We start from the raw sequence: 12,500 nt of genomic DNA on the forward strand, positions 1-12,500 counted from the left end.
CTATATAGAATATATTTACTTACAGGAACTATATAGAATGTATTTATTTACAGGAACTACAAGCGAAGAACTAACAATAAAAAAAGCACGGAATGTATATACTTACAGGAACTGTAAGCGAGGAACTAACAATAAAAAATACAGAATGTATTTACTTACAGGAACTATATAGAATTTATTTACTTACAGGAACTGTAAGCTAGGAATTAACAATAAAAAATACAGAATGTATTTACTTACAGGAACTATATGGAATTTATTTACTTACAGAAATTATATAAAATTTATTTACTTACGGCAACTGTAAGCGAGGAACTAACAATAAAAAATACAGAATGTATTTACTTACAGGAACTATATGGAATTTATTTACTTACAGGAACTATATAGAATTTATTCACCTACAGGAACTATATAGAATTTATTTACTTACAGGAACTATAAGCGAAGAACTAACAATAAAGAAATACAGAATGTATTTACTTACATGAACTATATAGAATTTATTGACTTACAGGAACTATATAGAATTTTATTCACCTACGGGGACTATATATATAGAATTTATTTACTTACAGGAACTATAAGCGAGGAACTAACTATAAAAAATATACAGAATGTATTTACTTACAGGAACTATATAGACTTTATTCACTTACAGGAACTATATAGAATTTATTTACTCACAGGAACTATAAGAGAGGAATTAACAATGACAAAAATACAGAATGTATTTAATTACAGGAACTGTAAGCGAATACAGAGAGTAATGGCGTACATATAGTTTCCTCACAGGAACAACTATAAGCGAAGAACTAGCAATAAAAAAAAATACAATGTATTTACTTACAGGCACTGTAAGCGAATACAGAGAGCAATGGCGTACATATAGAAAACGAGAATGACAATTATTTTCACAGCTCGTCCTCCTCTCAACGAGAGAGAGACTTTCAAATGAATAGGAGCACAAGAGTTCGCTAAGGTCTGAACCATCTTTACCGCTGAAAACACATCCATTACCCGATTAACTTCAGCCAGAACCGAAGTTTGATTCAACTTGAATAGTACCAGGGGAGGGGGGTGGGGTGTTACGCTCTCTATACCTCTCCATTCTAGAGAGCTATAGAAAGCTATATACTTTGGTATGTGCTGGGGGGCGGGGTGGGTTGGGGGGCGGCGCCAACTTTATTCGCTTTCCTCCACGTTTAGCGAAATAGCAGTTCGACCTGCTTTTGTTACTTGGAAATAAAATGGACGGGAGAGTTGGATAATTAGCGTTGATGGTTCCAGGCGTATACCTGGTGGAATTACACGCTCACAAACATTTCATCATGCAATGTTTAATGTTTTATTTTTTAATGTTGGCTGGTTATGGTGGAATTAATTAAGCTAATTCTATAAAAAAAAATAGTTTTTTGTTGTTGTCTGGTTATGGTGGAATTAATTAGGCGAATTCTAAACATAACAAAAAAGTTGCATCGCGAGAGTTATAGAATATATAGTATACAATTTAGGCAGAGGGCCAAGCGCTGGGGCCTATGAGGTCATTCAGCGCTGAAATAACTTTGTAAAAAATTAATATTTTAATTTTTTTTATTTGACTGAATGGCTGGGCGATGCGTATGAATAACTTTGTGAAAAATTCATATATATTTTTATTTATTTTTGAATGAATGGCTGGGCAATGCGTATGAATACCTTTGTGAAAAATTCACATATATATATATATATATATATATATATATATATATATATATATATATATATATATATAGATATATATTTTTTTTTACTAATGTATACTACAGTTCTCCGCAATGATTTAAGACCCTTTATGAAAAGTACTTCTTACAATTTTCAAACGAATAAACATGCTTTTAATTCTTTTATTCCAAATATATCTGACCAACACCTTCAACATTCTTTTCATTCTGTTTCCACAGTTTCCTGGCCAAACTACAACATGCTTTTTATCCTTTTATGCTTTTAATCCTTCTTTTTTCTATATAGATTCCTGACCAACAACAACTACATGTTTTTAATTGTTTCTGCAGATTCCTGACCAACAAGTTTGAGGACACCTACACGCCGACCATAGAGGACTTCCACAGGAAACTGTACAGGATACGCGGGGACGTCTACCAGCTCGACATTCTAGACACATCGGGAAACCATCCCTTTCCCGCCATGAGGAGGCTGTCCTTTCTAACAGGTGAGGAGGAGGAGGAGGAGGAGGAGGAGGAGGAGGAGGAGGAGAGGAGGAGGACTTCTCAAAGCTCGCTCGTTTCGCTTACCACAAGCAAAAAGCTTTGTTTAGGGCTTCCTGCAAACAATCAAGTTAAATAAGCAATTCTGATTGATTTCGTCTCTGTAATCTTGTGCCTTTGCCTTATCGTGCACGAAACACTCAACAAGTATACCTCGAGCATCCTTTCTTAGGCCTATATCTGCCAAAAAACAAAACAAGACACGAAATTAAGGCACAGCAGAGGCTAGATATAGACCCTTCAGACCTTGACAACTTCACTTAGGCCTATATCTGCCACACAAAAAAAAAAAAACAAGACACGAAATTAAGACACACCAGTGGCAACCTCACTTAGGCCTATATCTGCCAAAACCAAATAAACAATAAGAAACCAAGACACACTAGAGGCTACATAGGGGCCCTTCAGACCTTAGCAACCTTACTTAGGCCTATATCTGCCAAAAACAAAACAAGACACGAAATCAAGACACAGCAGAGGTTAGATAAAGACATTTCAGACCTTGACAACCTCGCTTAGGCCTACACCAGAGATGAGTGACCCTCAATGACCAATTAACAAAATCGTATGTGCTTTCTCCTGCCCCCCAAGGTGACCTTTTCGTCCTGGTCTTCTCCTGGGACTCGAGAGACTCCTGGCAAGAGGTCATGCGTCTTCGGGAACAGATATTGGAGACCAAGCAATCGGCTTCAGCTAGTTCGACGGGCAGCAGGAAGAAGAGAGGAGCCCCCAGGGTGCCAATGGTCATCGCGGGCAACAAGTGTGACAGAGAGCAAAGGTAAGGTATCAGAGAGAGAGAGAGAGAGAGAGAGAGAGAGAGAGAGAGATGCTGAATACACGTAGAATAGTTCCAACATAGCTCCAACAGTCCTGGGTAGGTTCGACCTTCATCTTTTTTATATTGAAACTGAATTAGGGGACAGCTTTTCATGAGAGAGAGAGAGAGAGAGAGAGAGAGAGAGAGAGAGAGAGAGAGATACTGAATGCACGTAGAGTAGCTCCACCATAGTTCCACCAGTTCTGGGTATATTCGACCTTCATCTTTTTTATCTTGAAACTGAATTAGACTTAAGAATTGTAACCTTCTGGTGGGATTTAAGAGCTGATTAGTTACTTTTACTAATAACTAATATGGGTCTGGATTCTGGATGGCTGATATGACGTTAAGGAGAAAATTGCACAGAAGTGAAGGTAAGAATATAGATGAATAATGTGGTCTCTAACTTTAATCTTATTTCACGGGTTGGAAAGCCTTGCAAATATGTATAAATCATAACCAATTTTTTCTGTATAGCTAAGACATCTTCTAGAGTATAGAGGAGAGTAGAGTAGAGAGAGAGAGAGAGAGAGAGAGAGAGAGAGAGAGAGAGAGAGAGAGAGAGAGAAACTGCATTGTCTCAACACAATCATGACGACAACCCACCGACGACAGTTGACCTTGGCTACGATTCAACGTCTCTCGAAGGATAACGCCGACCGCATGGGATCGATCTGGTGAATAATTGATGATGGGGAAGAGGCAGAAAATGGAAGGAAGGAAGGAAGGAAGGAAGGGGAGGGAGGGAGAGACAGAGAGAGTAAAAGAGGCTTTTAGCAAACCTCGCACCTCTTAGCAGTTGCTCTTTGACATTTCCTGCAGAGAGAGAGAGAGAGAGAGAGAGAGAGAGAGAGAGAGAGAGAGAGAGAGAGAGAGACTTACTGAATCTTTGCCAAGTAATTTTTACTCTTTTCAAAACAGTCAGCTTGTAATGCCCATCACAAAGACAAACATTAAATCGTATGAAAGGAGAGAGAGAGAGAGAGAGAGAGAGAGAGAGAGAGAGAGAGAGGAGAGGTTCATGATGTGAGTGACATCGTCTTGTGAGCCTCCGAATAACGAATCCTTTTAATATGTCAGAGGTCAACATTTCTTAATCCCAAACGAGCTGTCGATTCCGTGTGAAGTTTGGTCAATGTTTGTTTGTGTTTGTGCTCTGATTTTTTGTTATATACTTGCGCATAGGCCTTTCCTGCATGCTGCCCAAGGATAGTACGTGCAATAACCTCGAACATGATGTCAGCAGGCCTTGAAAACATGACGTCTTTCAAGACAAATCTCAATGGCCTTCATCAGGTTTTCTGAGCGGTATGGTCCAGCGTGGATTCAAGATGGTACGATAAGGTCCCACTTGATATCAGGATGAATTTTAATCATTTAAGGAAATACAAAAGACTTTCTTACATTTTGAGATTTGACAGATGACGTAAAATACGTCGTACGACTTTTCGAAAGTCCATGAAACAATGTCTTTAGGACAGTATTGAATTTTGGGGGGGGGGGGGGGGGGGGGCATATAGCACCTCCAGTGGATTGTGACAAAAAGTGAAGTTAATTGTCAGTAACTAAATTGTAAGTAAATTCTAAACGTACCACCTCGTAACTTTAGAATAAAGTAAACCTGTTTACAGGCAACTCCCATTGCTTAAATAGTAACGAAGAAATGAATTTAAGTAATATTTACGGCCACACATTTTTTTACCTCAAAATCCACACGTCAATGTCCACTTATGAACCCGTGACGCCACAAACAGGCATGAGACTTCCCAATCAATCAATCACCCAGTCGAGAAGGCTGCGCCAGTTTCACATGTCATCGCAAATATTAAAAGGTGCCAAGATTATTTCGGGCATGGCCGCTACGCAAATGGGGGTGAGGCCGGATGGGGGGCAGGGGCGTGGAGGGTACAGTGTGTCAAGAGTGCCAATCCAGGGAAGGGGCACTGTCTCTCTGTCTGTTGGTGCCCCTAGTTTTATAAAGTAAAAAAGGTCGAGGGTTCTGTCAGCTTTCATAAAGCAGTGAGTTTAACTTCTTTTATAATTTTATTTATTCATTTATTTTAGTTAGCAGGAATGAAAGGTTCAAATACCGCTGGATGTTTTAAGACTAAAATAATTAAATGTTTTTCGTTAGCAAAGACGAATCGAAGGCGTGAATTTTACGTGAGATAAACACTGGCTTGTACTTTGATGTTAATGAAGTGGAAAGGAAATAATGATTTTAGCGAGTCATCGAGTAGTACACTTTCTCCGGGAATAGAAGAAGAAGATGAAGATGAAGATGAAGAAGAAGGAGTAAAGTTTAGAATATTAGCTAAATTATCATTTCCACATCAGATTCGCCTCTGTTCTTAAACATTTCCTTTAACCATTCAAAAGCTGATGCTATTAAGAAGAAGAAGAAGAAAAAGAAGTAGTAAGGAAGAAGTAAGGCTTACAATATTAGCTAAATGACCATTTCTACATCCGTTTTGCTCCCGATCTTAAACGTTCCTTTATCCATTTAAAAGCTGATGCCATTAAGAAGAAGAAGAAGAAGAAGAAGAAGAAGAAGGAAGAAGAAGGAGGAGGAGGAGGAGGAGGAGGAGGAGGAGGAGGAGGAGGAGGAAGCTGATGTCATTTAGCCCCGTCAATGTACGTCGTATTGCAAGAGCCTCTCTCTCCTTCCACATAAGAACCCTAACAGCTGGGATCTCCACTCCATACTTCTTTCCCTGTGAATATCGAAAACTTTTTTATATTTACGAACACCTTTCGAGTATCAAGGACAGAATATGGAATTTAAGGCCGAATGGCCGAGCGTTTGGGACCTATGAGGTCATTCAGCGCTGAACAGGGAAATTGACAGTAAAATGGTTTTGAAAGGTGTAACAGGAGGAAAACCTCAAAGCAGTTTGATTGAGAAGGTGGAAAGCCAGAAGGAAAAAAGAGAATATGAACGGAGGTACAGTAAAAGGAATGAATGAGGTAGCAGCTAGCAGCCTAAGAAAGGGACGCTGCAAAAGACCCTTACGTAATGCCTACAGTGCATCGCTCCGTCACGACACAGGCAGAAAGAACCAACCACCTGCAGACGACGATGAATCCGGCAGCGTGGAAAGAAAAAAAAATAATTAACAGGCTAATTACATCGACGGGGACCGAAACACAAAAAACATCTGATCTAATTACTCAGCTTCTTAAGAAGATCCTGGAATAGCTTGTAATTAACGGGAATCAGGAGAGATCGGAGTCAACGCCTGAGATATTTATTAAAGGAGTTTTTTTCTTTTGTCTTTTTTATATATCTCTGGATTTCTCGATCTTTTTTTTTTTTTTTTTTAAAGACGAGATGAAGGTGAAGTTTCCTATAGGAGAATGTAGCACTTCTATACTTTTTTCTCTCTCTCTCTGCTCTGCTCTGTTTGTCGAACTAAATCCCGAAGGTGTTTGATCTTGAAAAAAAAAAAAGATTCCTATCCTTTCGCTGACCTGAATCAATATATTTGATCTCTTAATAGATGTCTAGACGTTAAGGAAAGGAAAAGTTACATTCTTACTGAATTTAGAATCGTTTTTTTTTATGAATCGAAGATATTTGATCTTTGTATGGACGTATAGACAATATGTAAAATAGAATTTATTCTTTTTTCGTTGAAATGAATCAAAGATTTCTGAACTTTGTATAGAGATGTATAGACGATATAGACACTGAACAGATTCCTCTTTATTGAATATAGAGTTTATTCTTTTTTTCGTTTAAATGAATCGAAGATATTTGAGATATGACCTTTGTATAGACTTTATAGAAAGAGGAAAATATGTCCCTCCTTATCTGAGCTGCAGTGGAATTCAAGAATCCAGTGAAAAGAAAAAAAAAATAGCAAAAAAAAAAAAAATCTCTCACGTCAAGACAATGAGTTGTTTTGCCTCTAAGGGGAAGGAATCCTTCGCAGGACTTCGATCGAGTCCTTCTTATAGGATTCCGTTGTTATGTGAAAAAAAAAAAAATCTGACATTCCCTTTTGATGTCATCGAGTCGGAAAAGATGTTCATTAATACGAGTTACTAGGGGAGAAAAACTGATAAAGAGAGAGAGAGAGAGAGAGAGAGAGAGAGAGAGAGAGAGAGAGAGAGAGAGAGAGATCTTTTGAAAGTGCTGGTTAATTTCCTAAGAGCAATTATGGTTGGGATGAGGACTGCTTAAAGGTGGTTGAGGGAGGAGGAGGAGGAGGAGGAGGAGGGGAGGAGGAGGAATAGCTGGAAGAGGAGGAGGGTGTTGGCTGGGAGAGCTTAGTAATGATTTTATGTACAATGACGATGATCTAATATCACTGTATATTTATATTCTAATGCACATTATATATATACATATATATAGATATATATAATATATATATATATACAGATATATATAGATATACATATATCTATATATATAGATATATATATATATATATATATATATATATCTATATATATATATCTAAATATATATATATATCTATAATATATATAGATATATATATATATATATATATATAGATATATATAGATGTATACATATATATATATATATATATATATATATATATATATATATATATATATATACAGTTTCATTAAGTTACATTATTACACAAAGGATTAATACTCGTTTCAAATTCGTATACACGTCCCCGAATATATGTCATTGGGACATGAGAGAGAGAGAGAGAGAGAGAGAGAGAGAGAGAGAGAGAGAGAGAGAGAGATCTATTTGCAAATTCATGCACAACACAAATCAGTGCCCCCCCCCCCCCCCCACCCCAACCCCGGCCTCTCCTTTCTCCATCAACACTCACTAGGCTTTGAGGAACTCTCGTCCACAGTATTTTTTTTTTTTTTTGTCCGTTCTTCCTGGTGCATTCCTCTGATGACTTACACTGCCAAGGTTTTTTATTCCCGGCCCCCTAACCTTCGTCTCAGGCTATTTTTTATGTCCCTCTCTCTCTCTCTCTCTCTCTAAAACGTTTAGTAATTCATATGGTAACACCTGCTTGTGTTCCATTTCAAACTGTGTATGTGTGGACGAATCTGGTATTCATCAACATAAAGCTAACTTATTTCTTCTTCTCCTCTCTCTCTCTCTCCAAACATACAGTTATTTACAGAATAATCTAATTGTTTATAATTTGTTCTCATGAATGATCTAACTCATTGCTTACAAAACCCCTCATTTTATTTATGACCTTTTTAGTATCCCTCATTCAGCTCTCTTTTTTTATTATTCCTCCCTTTTTTTCAGCTGTTCATATTCCTCCAACCCACCCCCTCCTCCTCCCTCCGGCAACCCTCTCTCCAACACCCAACCCTCTCTCCAACACTCCAACATTCTAATAAGACCACTTCTGAACATTTCAAATTCATTACAAAACCACTAATTTTGCCCTTTTTAGTATCCCTCATTCAGCTCTCTTTTTATTTATTCCTACCTATTTTAAGCTGTTTATAATCCTCCAAAAATACCTCCCTCCACCAACCTTCTCTCCAACACCCAACCCTCTCTCCAACACTCCAACATTCTATTTAGTGGCTTCAACAAGTTCTGACGACAGTTACCATCGTCAAGTTCTCCTCTTACACCCATGCAGATGTTTCGAGAAACAACACTTTTTTGTTTTTTTTTCATGATGGATGACTGAATAAATTGGATGATACTGTTGTTCTCTCTCTCTCTCTCTCAGTCCATGTTAAGATATAAAATACAGTTCTTATTGTGCCTTTCACCCTCTCTCTCTCTCAGTCCATGTTAAGATATAAATACAGTTATTATCGTGCCTTTCACCCTCTCTCTCTCTCAGTCCATGTTAAGATATAGATACAGTTCTTATCGTGCCTTTCATTAAGCTCTCTCTCTCTCTCTCTCCAGCAAAAATCTCATAAGCACCCGTCAGCAACTTGTCACATACACATCACAAACAAGTTGGAAGCAGGTACCTGAACTGTTTTCAACTTGTCTGCGAAGCGTTTGTTTGTGATGAATTACCGACGTTTGCTTATCTCACGTTTTGATGTACTAATGTGAAAGCACCCTTGCACATACCCAACAGAGTAACACCTATAAATATATATGCTTTATATTCATATGTTTAATATATAAACTAACGCTATCAAACACCAGCTAACGCTGAAAATCAAGAATCACACCGATCCTCATTTACCAAGACTGACACATCGTGACGTCATCGCACCGAATCAAAACATTGCTTCTTCTTCTTCTTGCAGAGGCGTGACGTGCGAGGAGGTCCAAGAGTTCGTCTCGTCCCTCAGCTGCTGTGGATACGTCGACACCTCGGCCAAGAAGGAGTACAACGTCGACAAGCTCTTCTACGAGCTGTTCGTCCTGGCCAACCTGCCCATGGAAATGTCGCCCGCCCTTCACAAGAGGGTCTGCCCCTGCCAGCCTCAGTAAGTTCAATTCTCCTTCTTCGTATTCGTCTTTATCTCGTTGGTTCTGAGTTGTTTTTGTTTATTTTTTGGCTTCCTTTCTTCCTGCGTGGGTGACTGTCATCAGCTGATGTTGACGGACTTTGTAAGCTCTCTCTCTCTCTCTCTCTCTGTCGTTGCTATTCTGGAACTATAGCAAAATGAAAGCTTTCGAATGTAAGCCTAAATAATAGTTATTTGGTTTATGTTTATTTAAGTTTTATAGAAATAACTGACATGCTCTCTCTGTCTCTGTGTCTCTCTCTCTTTATATATAATATATATATATATATATATATATATATATATATAATAGTATATATATATATATATATCGTATACATGTGTGTATACATGTGCATACAATATGCATATAATACACACACACGCCTTTGCATATAAATACACCAATCTGGTCTTCCCTTCCGGTACAAAAAAAACTAAAAAAAGGAAAAATAATGATAATAATAATATAATGAAGGGAAAACGTCCAAAAATCCCCGTAATTGGTCGGGACCAGAGTTCCCTCCCTTTTTCCCCTAACAAAGAGGAAGAAGAAGAAGAAGAAGAAGAAGAAGAAGAAGAAGAAGAAGAAGAAGAAGAAGAAGAAGAAGAATATATATACCCTTTATTTCACCTGGGGCTACATTATCTTCTGAATACTTTTTGCTTTGGTCACTTAATTGGCTTCTGTTCACTTCCATTTTCGTCTTTTTCTTTTTTTGCAATTTTTTTGGTTTATTTTATAATTTTTTATTTTTCAATTTTTTAATTTTCTTTCAATTTTTTCATTTTTTAGTTTTTTAAAACTTGATTTAGCTTTTTCAATTTTTTTAGTTTTTTTTCAATTTTCACTTCATGTTTAGCTTCTAATTAGCTTGTTATAACTGTAATTGATTGATTTATTTTTTGAACTCCATTCAGAATTCAGGCCAAAGGCCAAGCACTGCGACCTATGAGGTCATTCAGCGCTGAAACGGAAATTGAGAGTAGCAAGGTTATTATAAATATATAATATATATATATATATATATATATATATATATCTATATATATATATATATATATATAGATGATTCAGTAAATCAGTTGACCCAGAAAGATAATTAAAAATTTTGAGATATAAGAAAAAAAAAACTATTTGGACATATTTAATACAAGAAAAACAGCCCAGTGAATTACGCAGTCAATAAATAAACACTCCATAGCGGGGTAGTGCCGTCAGTGCACCTCATGCTTTGCACTGTAGGCATTACTTGAGGTTCTATGCAGCGTGCCTTCGGCCCCTAGCTGCAACCCTTTTCGTTGCTTTTACTGTACCTCCTTCCATATTCCCATTCTTCCATCCTAATTTCCATTCAAATTAAAGGATAAATTTATATATTTGGAGTTACCTAACCTAACCTAACCTACTTCCATATGGTGAAAGAAATTGTATATAAAAAATTATTTATATAGACCCTACTTCTTGTAAGAAGAATCTTATTCAATAAATTTGTTCTAGGTATTTGTAAATGTATTAATAAATCATCTAGAAAATTTGTATATACTGAGTTAGGTTACTATAGTAAATTCCCATCAACCGTGCATTTGATGTCTAGGCCAGTCCCTTACGACGCTCCTGATTGGTTGTTGATAAGCCAATCACAGGGCTGGAAACTCATTCTCTCGAGAGTGTTCACATGGGTAGGATCTATGTTCCACCTCTCCTGAGGGATACGTCTTTCAAAAGTATCCCTCGGGAGAGATGGAACATACATCCTGGAACTCTCTCTCGAGAGAGACTGAGTTTCCAGCCCTGTCATTGGCTTATCAACAAGCCAATCAGGAGCGTCGTGAGGGACTGGCCTAGACATCAAACGCACGGCTGATGTGAATCTACTATAGGTCTTTATAGATTTGTTTACGAAAAACTAACTGAAATACAGGGTGTCCATAAAGTCCCAGTTCCATTGCAAGTATTTATTGCTTGTAATGGCACTGGAACTTTATGGACACCCTATATTAGAGCTGGTTACACTCATACTTAACTTTGAGTCAGGTTACTTAATCTAACCTACTTTCTAACCTGCTCTCATAAGAGAGAAATAAGGCCAGAGAGAAAGAGAAAAAAACTTATTTCCATAGATCCGCTTTCTAATAAAAGAATTTTACGAGTTTATAACTTTAAAAGGAGTTCCAACTGTTTCTCCACTCATACAAACTTAAGGAGAGGAAAACTGAAGTTAAAATGCGGATGGAAAGTTCTGTAATTCACGTAAAAGCCAAAATGAATTAGGAAATAGGTAGCTGGTCATTTTCTCATTTGATGATTGCGTCACCTACTTTCTGCATTGACAGATACTTACCAAATTCCTTGATATGCTACGGGAATACATATGTACAGACATATATAACTCAGCTGGCTAATGTGTGACGTCAGAATACATCACGATTTTGAAAAAGAAAAAAAACGAAAATCTTGGAAAAAAAAAAACTCCAATTTTGAAAATAATGACAATTTTGATAGACAATTCTTAAAAAACTACAATTCTGAAACTAATGACAATTTTGAAAATCATGACAATTTTTTTTTTAAATAACAATTTTGAAAAAAATTATATGGTTTTCAAATAATGAAAATTTTTTGAATGACAATTTAAAAAAAATTATATTCAATTTTCAAAAAATTAAAATTTCTATAATAATGATAATTTTGAAAAAAATTTGTATACAATTTTCAAAAAATGAAAATTTCTAGACTAATGACAATTTTTAAAAAATTACATTTTGAAAATAATGACAATTTCGAAAAAAAAATTGTGAAGAAAATTACAATTTAAAAAAAAAAAAGCCAGTTTTGAAAATAGTGAAACTAAAAATAATGACAATTTTGACAAAAAAAATGTCAATTGGCAGTTTTGAAAAAAAAAAAATTAAAATTTTGAAATAAAAGGACAATTTTGAAAAAAATAATGAAAAACTAAAAT

The 12,500-nt window shown here is 36.5% G+C and overlaps 1 protein-coding gene across 1 annotated transcript in view; it reads left to right on the forward strand.

Annotated features, from left to right (window-relative positions):
• The window catches only part of LOC135202989 (GTP-binding protein Rhes-like), a 93,139-nt gene that overhangs the window by 71,669 nt on the left and 8,970 nt on the right, over nt 1-12,500 (forward strand). Inside the window, exons 3-5 of the mRNA XM_064232572.1 lie at nt 2,055-2,212; nt 2,859-3,045; nt 9,331-9,513. Coding sequence (XP_064088642.1) covers nt 2,055-2,212; nt 2,859-3,045; nt 9,331-9,513 — 528 coding nt within the window. The remainder of the gene's footprint in view (nt 1-2,054; nt 2,213-2,858; nt 3,046-9,330; nt 9,514-12,500) is intronic.

This window comes from Macrobrachium nipponense, chromosome 11, assembly GCF_015104395.2.
Source record: "Macrobrachium nipponense isolate FS-2020 chromosome 11, ASM1510439v2, whole genome shotgun sequence".
NCBI classification, from domain to species: Eukaryota; Metazoa; Arthropoda; class Malacostraca; order Decapoda; family Palaemonidae; genus Macrobrachium; species Macrobrachium nipponense.